The following is a 13,785-nucleotide window of genomic DNA, read 5'->3' as shown; positions in this document are numbered from 1 at the left end:
ATTGTCCACTGATCAGTGTCCTAAGTCGAGGAAGATGCTGAAGAAATGACACATGTGCCATATGCGGTGTTGTAGGTAGTTTGATGTATGTCATGGTGTGCACGCACCTGATATTGCACAAGCAGTGGGAGGTTTGAGTCGCTTTATGTCAAATCCTGGTAAGTAACATTGAGTGCTGTAAAAAGGGTTCTTAGACAATGTTTTAAAACCCAACCCAGGGTGAAACCGCAAAGCTTCTGGGTCCGGTTGACTGGTTGGTGGTCAAACCGGTTGACAAAAAATTTTAAAATTAAGCAAATATACCCTAAAAATTTATGAAGTCCCTATAAGTTTGAAATTTATCAAATACACCCCAACTCAAACACCGGCAACTGATTAGCGGCGGCGACACCCCAGATGCAACTCCAATCGTCCCTTGAGTCCATTTCCATCAAAATATACCCAAGATCTGGCCGAAATAGGTTCGATTTTGGCCAGATCTCACCGACGTGACATCGAATTCAGGCCAGATCCATTGATTCCGGCAACAACAACCCTCCCATCACCCCAGAATTATCCCCTTTTCTTTTCGACCAAAACCCACCTCACCCCACGTCATTAGCCCTGTCAATCCCGGAAAAATTCTCATCGTTGCCGCTGCCAATTTTGTTCGATTTCCGGTCGATTACATCACCGGAAATCAACTCTTTCACCACCATTACATTCACGGACATTGATCTTCAAAAGCAACATGCCGACAGTAATTGTTCGCATTCATCAAAAATTCTAGGGTATTGGATGAATAGGAAAATTAAACCCGGCCCGTTGAAGCTTCCGGTCCCGTTGAACCGGTGAACGCCAGGGGGCCAGGTTTTAAAACATTGTTCTTAGATATCTGTGTGGGACCTGGATTTATCATTATGTATAGAGGCTGGCGAAGGGGATGAGCTAGATGTGATAGGTTTTGTGGATGTTGATTGGGGAGTGATCTCGTAGTAAGCGTTCCAAAGTGGGTATGTATTCTCTTTATTTGGTGCTGCCATTTGTTGGATGAGTAAAAGGCAAAGTACTGTGGCTTTGTCATCGACTGAGTAGAATACATGGCATTGACACATGCTGGCAAGGAAGGATGTGGCTTCGAAGATTGATTTTGAGCTTGGTTTCAAGCTTGATGCTGTGAAGATTGGGTGTGACAATCAAGGGGGCTATACTAGCCAAGAATCCTGCCTTTCATTCGCGATCAAAACACATTGACATACAATACCATTTCATCAGGCAAAAGGTGGAGGAAAAATTGGTGTTGTTAGAGAAGGTTGATAGACTTGTTAATGCTGCAGATTTTCTTACCAAGGTTGTGAGCTTAGCAAAGTTTACATGGTGTGTTGATGAGGTGGGCCTTCATTGTGTGAAGTATTCGCCAAGTGGGAGAATGTTGGAGTTTTCGACTACTTCAGCATTAATGGGTAGCGCAGACGTATTCGGAGGTCCCGTTGCCCGATGAGTGGGCGGGGGTTACGGGGGCAACGCACTCGAGCTCGTAGGCGGTTTTAGGCTTCTTCATGTATAACCGCTGTAGGATTTCTTTTAAGTTACTAATTCTTTATTGGGTTGGGCTTAGGAATAGGAATCCTTGTAAAACTAGATTTAGTCTCTTAAACCTAGTATATAAACATACTTTTCTCTTATTATGGAGTGATAGCAAATCATAGGGCAATTCATTCATTGTGAACGAGAGAGGCGAGGCATATTGCAATAATATTGACTCAGCTGGACATAGCCCACATTGGGTGAACCAGGGTAAATCGCGCGTGTTATTTTCTTTGTTTACTGTTTGATTTGTTTTACTGTTATATTTTGTTCCTGTTGTTGCCTCTATTTCGTTCAAGTAGAAACATGGCACAGTCGTTATTTTGATATTAATCATTTTGAAGATTGAGTTTTATGTTGTTAATTCTCGTGGTGAAGTAATGGTTTTCAGGGGTGACAATCCGATTGTGGCACAACAAATCATACAGATTTCAGAGAAGCTACTGGTTATCAAAGAATATATACTTTGAGTACTTCTATGTCGTAGAGTCTGCAGAATCTTCATATGCATTGTGGGTAGTTTTATGAACAAGACTGCAAATTAGACCAATTAAAGAAGACAATGAGGTGTGTGATTATGGAACTACAAGATTCCAAGTTTTGAGGTATAAGCATATATTTTTTTATGGTATTAATTGTTTGCTATTGCCTTTTTTTCTAGATACTAATAAATTCGTGAAAGTTCATCAAGTAGACTGAAAGTTTTACACCCAAAAGGCTAACTTATTAGAAGGAGGGACTCCTCCCTTATTAGTCCAAAACGTCCCCAATTTACTTCCAATGTGGGATCTGCGACATTCTTCCCCACTCAATCCTTGTGATACTCTCGTCACATGTGGGGCTTCCTGTCTACCTATCGACCTTACTCTCGAGTGAATCCACAATCACACGTGGATGGCCCTCTGCATGGGTGCTTAATGAGACAGGAAAGGTCGATTGGGTTTGCAATGATACCACTTGTTATAGGCTACGGGTTTTCCACCTAAAAAGCTAACCTATTAGATTGAGGGTCACTCCCTTATAAGCTCAAGACTTCCCTAATCCCTTTCAAAAGAAAAATATTAATTAAACCCTAATAATAATGTCCCTTTCCGTTNCCTGCAAAAGAGCAGTAATTTTCCAAATGTAAATTTTGAAAACAGATACTTTTTCTTGGTACATTGCACTTCATAGGGAAATGAAAGAACAAAATTTATGAACTATACATAGATGACAAAAAGAAGAAAAAAAAAGTTTCTAAAATAAACAGGGCATGCTACTTGAGCCATGGTTCTAGGAAATATAAAGGAAGACCCGCAAAAGCATTATTAACCACAATACCAAACTAGTAGGATGGAATAAGACTTTAAATAATAAAGTAAATTAATTAATAGAATGCATCCCCTTCAGGCACATTTTCTAAACAATTTCTAATATATATATTATAAATTCTCACCTTAATGTTGATCTCATCTATGGTATGGAGAATGGCTTGCTCAAATTCCCTGTATGCTTCCCATATTTTATTGCCTTCAGCAACGTGCAAACTAGCAGCAGTTATAGCACGCTCAAAGAGATTTCTTGCCTTTGCAATACCATCAGGTGAAAATTCAGGTACAGATGGATCATATTCTTGCATAAATCTCAAGCAGTCACACCAAAGTGCGACAGACTACATCAGAACAAATTCTAGTCATTCAATTTTACAGAATTACTTAGATAAAGGAACTCTAAGGAACGAAATTAATGTTTTTATCCCCTGATTCCACATATATGCAAAATCTGATTGAAAGTAGCAAGACCTTAATTTTCCACAAAAAGTAGGGAAAAAGATGACAACATGCAATTAAAACTTCTAAAATGTATTGCCACTTAAAAAAATAGATTTATGTTAGAAACCCAGAACTTCAATCACTCAATACAGATAAACACTTCAATGAACAAANGTGTCCTAAGTCTGAGGAAGATGCTGAAGAAATGACACATGTGCCATATGCGAGTGTTGTAGGTAGTTTGATGTATGTCATGGTGTGCACGCAACCTGATATTGCACAAGCAGTGGGAGTTTTGAGTCGCTTTATGTCAAATCCTGGTAAGTAACATTAGAGTGCTGTAAAAAGGGTTCTTAGACAATGTTTTAAAACCCAACCCAGGGTGAAACCCGACAAAGCTTCTGGGTCCCGGTTGACTGGTTGGTGGTCAAACCGGTTGACAAAAAATTTTAAAATTAAGCAAATATACCCCTAAAAATTTATGAAGTCCCTATAGGTTTGAAATTTATCAAACACACCCCAACTGCAAATCGACCGGCAACTGATTAGCGGCGGCGACACCCCAGATGCAACTCCAATCGTCCCTTGAGTCCATTTCCATCAAAATATACCCAAGATCTGGCCGAAATAGGTTCGATTTTGGCCAGATCTCACCGACGTCGACGACGGAATTCTAGGCCAGATCCCATTGATTCCGGCAACAACAACCCTCCACATCACCCCAGAATTACTCCCCTTTTCTTTTCGACCAAAACCCACCTCACCCCACCGTCATTAGCCCTGTCAATCGCCGGAAAAATCTCATCGTTGCCGCTGCCAATTTTGTTCGATTTCCGGTCGATTTACTCACCGGAAATCAACTCTTTCACCACCATTACATTCACCGGACATTGATCTTCAAAAGCCCTAACATGCCGACAGTTAATTGTTCGCCAATCATCATCAAAAATTCTAGGGTATTGGATGAATAGGAAAAAATTAAACCCGGCCCGTTGAAGCTTCCGGGTCCCGATTGAACCGGTTGAATCGGCCAGGCCGGGCCAGGTTTTAAAACATTGTTCTTAGATATCTGTGTGGGACCTCGGATTTATCATTATGTTATAGAGGCGTGGCGACCGGGGATGAGCTAGATGTGATAGGTTTTGTGGATGTTGATTGGGGAGGTGATCTCGATAGTAAGCGTTCCACAAGTGGGTATGTATTCTCTTTATTTGGTGCTGCCATTTGTTGGATGAGTAAAAGGCAAAGTACTGTGGCTTTGTCATCGACTGAGGTAGAATACATGGCATTGACACATGCTGGCAAGGAAGGTATGTGGCTTCGAAGATTGATTTTAGAGCTTGGTTTCAAGCTTGATGATGTGAAGATTGGATGTGACAATCAAGGGGCTATTTAATTAGCCAAGAATCATGCCTTTCATTCGCGATCAAAACACATTGACATACAATACCATTTCATCAGGCAAAAGGTGGAGGAAAAATTGGTGTTGTTAGAGAAGGTTGATAGACTTGTTAATGCTGCAGATTTTCTTACCAAGGTTGTGAGCTTAGCAAAGTTTACATGGTGTGTTGATGAGGTGGGCCTTCATTGTGTGAAGTATTCGCCAAGTGGGAGAATGTTGGAGTTGTCGACTACTTCAGCATTGATGGGTAGCGTAGACGTATTCGGAGGTCCCGTTGCCCGGTGAGTGGGCGGGGGTTGCGGGGGCAACGCCCTCGAGTTCGTAGGCGGTTTTAGGCTTCTTCATGTATAACCACTGTAGGATTTCTTTTAAGTTACTAATTCTTTATTGGGTTGGGCTTAGGAATAGGAATCCTTGTAAAACTAGGTTTAGTCTCTTAAACCTAGTATATAAACATACTTTTCTCTTATTATGGAGTGATAGCAAATCATAGGGCAATTCATTCATTGTGAACGAGAGAGGTGAGGCATATTGCAATAATATTGACTCAGCTGGACATAGCCCACATTGGGTGAACCAGGGTAAATCGCGCGTGTTATTTTCTTTGTTTACTATTTGATTTGTTTTACTGTTATATTTTGTTCCTGTTGTTGCCTCTATTTCGTTCAAGTAGAAACATGGCACAGTCATTATTTTGATATTAATCATTTTGAAGATTGAGTTTTATGCTGTTAATTCTCGTGGTGAAGTAATGGTTTTCAGGGGTGACAATCCGATTGTGGCACAACAAATCATACAGATTTCAGAGAAGCTACTGGTTATCAAAGAATATATACTTTGAGTACTTCTATGTCGTAGAGTCTGCAGAATCTTCATATGCATTGTGGGTAGTTTTACGAACAAGACTGCAAATTAGACCAATTAAAGAAGACAATGAGGTGTGTGATTATGGAACTACAAGATTCCAAGTTTTGAGGTATAAGCATATATTTTTTTTATGGTATTAATTGTTTGCTATTGCCTTTTTTTCTAGATACTAATAAATTCGTGAAAGTTCATCAAGTAGACTGAAAGTTTTACACCCAAAAGGCTAACTTATTAGAAGGAGGGACTCCTCCCTTATTAGTCCAAAACGTCCCCAATTTACTTCCAATGTGGGATCTGCGACATTCTTCCCCACTCAATCCTTGTGATACTCTCGTCACAGGTGGGGCTTCCTGTCTACCTATCGACCTTACTCTCGAGTGAATCCACAATCACACGTGGATGGCCCTCTGCATGGCTGCTTAATGAGACAGGAAAGGTCGATTGGGTTTGCAATGATACCACTTGTCATAGGCTAGGGGTTTCCCACCTAAAAAGCTAACCTATTAGATTGAGGGTCACTCCCTTATAAGCTCAAGACTTCCCTAATCCCTTTCAAAAGAAAAATATTAATTAAACCCTAATAATAATGTCCCTTTCCGTTGAAACTCTTTTACTAAACGTATACGCCACAACCAAATAATTGTCTACTTAAAAATACCAACCCCTTTCAAAAGAAAAAAAAAAATTCATAATTATTTTTTAATTAAAAAATTATTGTATAATCTGGTTATTCCATATTTTAAAAAGAAAATTCTTTGAACCGCCTGAGATATATACCTTTTCTAATAAACCCCTCTCATTCCAAAAATAGCTCTCAACCCCCGTTATCTGTCAACTGTTAACACTATGGTTAATGTTAACAGAGAAAACCGACTCTTTCCTCTACTTTTCTTCTTCCTTTTTCTATTTTAAATTAATTATTTTTTTTCTTGATTTTGTATTTGCTGTAGAGAATGGATTTTAGTGATTTTGTTTTACATTTGTGGGTTATTTTTTTATTTGGAATTGGATGCGGGTAGATGGGTTAGGGTTACTGGATGATTATTAGTCATTTGGAGTTGGATTTTGGTGGATGGGTTTTACTGTTATTTACAGTTTGGTGTTAGATGGTGGTCTTTAACGGTGGTGGGGAATGGGGATTTAATGTCTTGAAAATGAACTCTTTTAAATATTCGATGTGATATGTCTCCTTTGGTTAATTTGCGATTGCATAATATAAATTTTTATTCTTTATTTATTTCTTGAGCTAATTGTCATTTGTCTTCCATGTTCTTGTTCATTGAAGGAATCGATTTTTGTCTCCATATATAGACCATGGAGGATTATATTCAGGGTTTTAGATTAATAATTTTGATAAAACAAAATTATTAACAATATTGTAATTTGAGTTCTTATCCCAATTAGTGGTGTGGGGGCACTGGGGCTGCATCGGGTTCGGTGGAGGGGATTGAACCGGTAGACTTGAGGAAGAAGGCTGACGGCAGGCGATCCAGAGCTATTTTTGGATGGATTACGGTTTAGAGTAATTTATTCTATTTTAAAAGTTCGGTAGCAGCTGAAAATTCCGAATGTGCCAATTGAATTGCACTGTATACAGTCAAAGCTTGCGTCTCTATGGTGAACTTCTGCACTCTATGAAAGCTTCTGACTTCTGTGTTTAGATCAAAACCCAGAAGAGAAAAGGGAAAAAAGAATGATGGGAAAGAAGAGTGGTTACTTGGTAATGAGAAGTGAACAAGTTAGGAGAGATTTGCTCAGCACTGATGTGCAAGAGCTTCTTGTTGCTGCGAAGAAGCTGGCTATTCATGCCATCAAGCTTGGTGGATTAATGGGATTTGGTACCTCTATTCTTGAATGGATTGCCTCTTTTGCTGCAATGTATGTTCTCTCTCAATCTGTTTCTTGCTGTATTTTGCTTTGAATCTTTTTTCTGAATGGTAAAATTTAAGGAGAAATATGAAATATTGAGTTGTGTTACTGGAAAACTTGACCCAGAAATTTGATTTTTCAATTACTTATTGGATCGATTTTCTTGGAAAAAATTGGAAGGGGTTGTGTTTTTACTTGTTAGATCATTGAATTAAAGTTGTAGTTCTTTTGCAGATGATGTAATTGCAGACTTGAGAACCTTTATGAGATTTAAACTATTTGTCCACTTTTTTTTTTTTTTTTTGTTTTTTTTAAATAATCGGGAGTGTCCGGATCAGTTTACATGTATCTTAACTAATCCTCGAGAACTATTTGTCTACTTGCTGCAGTTATTTGCTGGTCTTGGACCGAACGCATTGGAGAACTAAGATTCTTACAGCATTACTGATCCCTTATATCTTCTTTAGTCTTCCTTCGCTAATTTTTGAAATATTAAGGTGATTTTCCTTTGGAAATGTAGCAACTGTTTCCTATGACTTCAAAATCCACTTCTTTGGTGCTAATAAATTGCTTTGCCATTCAGGGGAGACATTTCAAAATGGATCTCTTTCATTGTTATTGTGCTGCGCCTTTTCTTCCCAAGACATTTTCCAGGTAAAACCCTGGTTTTTAGTCACTGTTTTTACTTGATTGTGTTTGAACTTTCTTTTATGATGTGAATAGATGCTTAACTTTTTGAGTTCATCATCTGAGAACTTTGCCCAGACTGACATTATAACCGGATTGAGTCTACAAGTTGTTTGATCTCTTATGCATCATATCTTGTACTTAAGAAAGAGATCATAACCTGAATATATTTGGCTCATTGTTTGTTCTGTAATTGCAGCTTGGCTGGAGATGCCGGGGGCTTTGCTTCTTCTGATAGTGGTAGCTCCCAGTTTATTTGCAGACACCTTAAGGGACAGCTGGATTGGCGTCGCAATATGTCTTGCCATCGCTTGTTATTTGCTGCAAGAACACATCCGAGCATCCGGTGGGTTCAAAAATTCCTTCACAAAAGCCAATGGCATATCAAACTCGGTTGGTATTGTCATTCTATTGATCTATCCAGTATGGGCTCTGATAACTGATTTCATATAGGCAATCTCCCAGCTGCCTCTGCATTGTTTGAAGTCTGCAAATCTCATGAATTGCCAAAGCTTCTTTATATTACTTGTATTTGAGTATTTGTAAAGTATGTGGCTTCGAAGATTGAGTTTAGAGCTTGGTTTCAAGCTTGATGCTGTGAAGATTGGGTGTGACATCAAGGAGCTATTTACTTAGCCAAGAATCCTGCCTTTCATTCGCATCAAAACACATTGACATACAATACCATTTCATCAGCAAAAGGTGGAGGAAAATTGGTGTTGTAGAGAAGGTTGATAGACTGTTAATGCTGCAGATTTTCTTACCAAGGTTGAGCTTAGCAAAGTTTACATGTGTTGATGAGGTGGGCCTTCATTGTGTGAAGTATTCGCCAAGTGGGAGAATGTTGGAGTTGTCGCTACTTCAGCATTGATGGGTAGCGTAGACGTATTCGGAGGTCCCGTTGCCCGGTGAGTGGGCGGGGTTGCGGGGCAACGCCCTCGAGTTCGTAGGCGGTTTTAGGCTTCTTCATGTATAACCACTGTAGGTTTCTTTTAAGTTACTAATTCTTTATTGGGTTGGGCTTAGGAATAGGAATCCTTGTAAAACTAGGTTTAGTCTCTTAAACCTAGTATATAAACATACTTTTCTCTTATTATGGAGTGATAGCAAATCATAGGGCAATTCATTCATTGTGAACGAGAGAGGTAGGCATATGCAATAATTTGACTCAGCTGGACATAGCCCACATTGGGTGAACCAGGGTAAATCGCGCGTGTTATTTTCTTTGTTTACTATTTGATTTGTTTTACTGTTATATTTTGTTCCTGTTGTTGCCTCTATTTCGTTCAAGTAGAAACATGGCACAGTCATTATTTTGATATTAATCATTTTGAAGATTGAGTTTTATGCTGTTAATTCTCTGGTTGAAGTAATGGTTTTCAGGGGTGACATCCGATTGTGGCACAACAAATCATACAGATTTCAGAGAAGCTACTGGTTATCAAAGAATATATACTTTGAGTACTTCTATGTCGTAAGTCTGCAGAATCTTCATATGCATTGTGGGTAGTTTACGAAAGACTGCAAATTAGACCAATTAAAGAAGACAATGAGGTGTGGATTATGGAACTACAAGATCCAAGTTTTGGTATAAGCATATATTTTTTTTATGGTATAATTGTTTGCTATTGCCTTTTTTTCTAGATATACTAATAAATTCGTGAAAGTTCATCAAGTAGACTAAAGTTTTACACCCAAAAGGCTAACTATTAGAAGGAGGGACTCCTCCCTATTAGTCCAAAACGCCCCAATTTACTTCCAATGTGGGATCTGCGACATTCTTCCCCTCAATCCTTGTGATACTCTCGTCACAGGTGGGGCTTCCTGTCTACCTATCGACCTTACTCTCGAGTGAATCCACAATCACACGTGGATGGCCCTCTGCATGGCTGCTTAATGAGAACAAAAGGTCGATTGGGTTTGCAATGATACCACTTGTCATAGGCTAGGGGTTTCCCACCTAAAAAGCTAACCTATTAGATATGGGTCACTCCCTATAAGCTCAAGACTTCCCTACTCCTTTCAAAAGAAAAATATTAATTACCCTAATAATAATGTCCCTTTCCGTTGAAACTCTTTTACTAAACTATACGCCACACCAAAAATGTCCTAAGTCTGAGGAAGATGCTGAAGAAATGACACATGTGCCATATGCGAGTGTTGTAGGTAGTTTGATGTATGTCATGGTGTGCACGCGACCTGATATTGCACAAGCAGTGGGAGTTTTGAGTCGCTTTATGTCAAATCCTGATAAGTAACATTGGAGTGCTGTAAAGAGGGTTCTTAGACAATGTTTTAAAACCCAACCCAGGGTGAAACCTGGCAAAGCTTCTGGGTCCCGGTTGACTGGTTGGCGGTCAAACTGGTTGACAAAAAATTTTAAAATTAAGCAAATATACCCCTAAAAATTACAATGAAGTCCCTATAGGTTTGAAATTTATCAAATACACCCCAACTACAAATCCACCGGCAACTGATTAGCGGCAGCGACACCCCAGATGCAACTCCAATCGTCCCTTGAGTCCATTTCCATCAAAATATACCTAAGATCTGGCCGAAATAGGTTCGATTTCGGCCAGATCTCACCGACGTTGACATCAGCATTCTAGGCCAGATACCATTGATTCTGGCAACAACAACCCTCCCCATCACCCCAGAATTACTCCCCTTTTCTTTCCGACCAAAACCCACCTCACCCCACAGTCATTAGCCCTGTCAATCACCGGAAAAATCTCATCGTTGCCGCTGCCAATTTTGTTCGATTTCCGGTCGATTTACTCACAGGAAATCAACTCTTTCACCACCATTACATTCACCGGACATTGATCTTCAAAAGCCCCAACATGCCGACAGTTAATTGTTCGTCGATCATCATCGAAAATTCTAGGGTATTGGATGAATAGGAAAAAATTAAACCCGGCCCGTTGAAGCTTCCGGGTCCCGGTTGAACCAGCCAGGCCGGGCCAGGTTTTAAAACATTGTTCTTAGATATCTGCGTGGGACCTCGGATTTATCATTATGTTATAGAGGCATGGCGACCGGGGATGAGCTAGATGTGATAGGTTTTGTGGATGTTGATTGGGGAGGTGATCTCGATAGTAGGCGTTCCACAAGTGGGTATGTATTCTCTTTATTTGGTGCTGCTATTTGTTGGATGAGTAAAAGGCAAAGTACTGTGGCTTTGTCATCGACTGAGGCAGAATACATGGCATTGACACATGCTGGCAAGGACGCTAAGTGGCTCGAAGATTGAGTTTAGAGCTTGGTTTCAAGCTTGATGCTGTGAAGATTGGGTGTGACAATCAAGGAGCTATTTACTTCCAAGAATCCTGCCTTTCATTCGCGATCAAAACACATGACATACAATACCATTTCATCAGGCAAAAGGTGGAGGAAAAATGTGTGTGTTAGAGAAGGTGTTAGACATTGTTAATGTGCAGATTTTCTTACCAAGGTTGTGTTAGGCAAAGTTACAGGGTGTTTGTGGTGGGCCTTCATTGTGTGAAGTATTCGCCAAGTGGGAGAATGTTGGAGTTGTCGACTACTTCAGCATTGATGGGTAGCGTAGACGTATTCGGAGGTCCGTTGCCGGTGAGTGGGCGGGGGTGCGGGGCAACGCCCTCGAGTTCGTAGGCGGTTTTAGGCTTCTTATGTATAACCACTGTAGGTCTTTAAGTTACTAATTTATTGGGTTGGGCTTAGGAATAGGAATCTTGTAAAACTAGGTTTAGTCTCTTAAACCTAGTATATAAACATACTTTCTCTTTTATGGAGTGATAGCAAATCATAGGGCAATTCATCATTGTGAACGAGAGAGGTGAGGCATATTGAAATAATGACTCAGCTGGACATAGCCCACATTGGGTGAACCAGGGTAAATCGCGCGTGTTATTTTCTTGTTACTATTTGATTTGTTTTACTGTTATTTGTGTCCTGTTGTTGCCTCTATTTCGTCAAGTAGAAACATGGCACAGTCATATTTTGATATTAATCATTTTGAAGATTGAGTTTTATGCTGTTAATTCTCGTGGTGAAGTAATGGTTTCAGGGGTGACAATCGATTGTGGCACAACAAATCATACAGATTTCAGAGAAGCTAGGTTATCAAGAATATTAATTTGAGTATTCTAGTCGTAGAGTCTGCAGAATCTTCATATGCATTGTGGGTAGTTTTGAACAAGACTGCAAAAGACCAATTAAAGAAGACAATGAGGTGTGTGATTATGGAACTACAAGATTCCAAGTTTTGAGGTATAAGCATATATTTTTTATGGTTTAATTGTTTGCTATTGCCTTTTTCTAGATACTAATAAATTCGTGAAAGTTCATCAAGTAGACTGAAGTTTACACCCAAAAGGCAACTTATTAGAAGGAGGGACCTCCTCTATAGTCCAAAACGTCCCCAATTTACTTCCAATGTGGGATCTGCGACTTCTTCCCCACTCAATCCTTGTGATACTTCGTCACAGGTGGGGCTTCCGCTACCTATGACCTTACTCTCGAGTGAATCCACAATCACACGTGGATGGCCCTCTGCATGGCTGCTTAATGAGACAGGAAAGGTCGATTGGGTTTGCAATGATACCACTTGTCAAGGCTAGGGTTTCCCACCTAAAAAGCAACCTATTAGATTGAGGGTCCCTCCTTATAAGCTCAAGACTTCCTAATCCCTTTCAAAAGAAAATATTATTAAACCCTAATAATAATGTCCCTTTCCGTGAAACTCTTTACTAAAAGTATACGCCACAACCAAATAATTGTCTACTTAAAATACCAACCCCTTTCAAAAGAAAAAAAAAAAATTCATAATATTTTAATTAAAAAATATGTATAATGTATTCCATATTTAAAGAAAAATTCTTTGAACCGCCTGAGATATATACCTTTTCTAATAAACCCCTCTCATTCCAAAAATAGCTCTCAACCCCGTGTATCTGTCAACTGTTACACTATGGTTAATGTTAACGGAAAACCGACTCTTTCCTCACTTTCTTCTTCCTTTTATTTTAAATTAATATTTTTTTTCTTTGTTTGTATTTGCTGTAGAGAATGGATTTTAGTGATTTGTGTTACATTTGTGGGTTATTTTTTATTTGGAATTGGATGGGGTAGATGGGTTAGGGTACTGGATGTATTAGTCATTTGGAGTTGGATTTTGTGGATGGGTTTTACTGTTTTACAGTTTGGTGTTAGATGGTGGTCTTTAACGGTGGTGGGGAATGGGGATTAATGTCTTGAAAATGAACTCTTTTAAATATTCGATTGGTGTCTCCTTTGGTTAATTTGCGATTGATAATATAATTTTATTCTTTATTTATTTCTTGAGCTAATTGTCATTTGTCTTCCATGTTCTGTTCATTGAAGGAATCGATTTTGTCTCCATATGTAGACCATTCAGGGTTTTAGAAATAATTTTGATAAAACAAAATTATTAACAATATTGTAATTGAGTTTTATCACATTAGTGGCGTGGGGGCACTGGGGCTGCATCGGGTTTGGTGGAGGGGATTGAACCGGTAGACTTGAGGAAGAAGGCTGACGGCAGGCGATCCAGAGCTATTTTGGATGGATTACGGTTTAGAGTAATTTATTCTGTTTAAAAGTTCGGTAGCAGCTGAAAATTCCGAATGTGCCAATTGAATT

General features: G+C 39.3%; 1 protein-coding gene across 1 annotated transcript; it reads left to right on the top strand.

Annotated features, from left to right (window-relative positions):
• The first annotated feature begins 6,432 nt into the window (after nucleotides 1-6,432).
• On the top strand, nucleotides 6,433-8,684 carry LOC116108032 (cold-regulated 413 plasma membrane protein 1-like). The gene is made up of 4 exons (XM_031394313.1): nucleotides 6,433-7,464; nucleotides 7,845-7,952; nucleotides 8,039-8,109; nucleotides 8,342-8,684. Exons 1-4 carry the CDS (start codon nucleotides 7,280-7,282, stop codon nucleotides 8,593-8,595), a joined length of 618 nt encoding a protein of 205 aa, XP_031250173.1. The 5' UTR covers nucleotides 6,433-7,279; the 3' UTR covers nucleotides 8,596-8,684.
• Nucleotides 8,685-13,785: the final 5,101 nt, after the last annotated feature.

The sequence above is a fragment of the Pistacia vera genome, unplaced genomic scaffold (assembly GCF_008641045.1).
Source record: "Pistacia vera cultivar Batoury unplaced genomic scaffold, PisVer_v2 Contig551, whole genome shotgun sequence".
NCBI lineage: Eukaryota > Viridiplantae > Streptophyta > Magnoliopsida > Sapindales > Anacardiaceae > Pistacia > Pistacia vera.
The sequence above is the reverse complement of the archived record's forward strand: the minus strand, read 5'-3'. Positions and strand labels throughout refer to the sequence as shown.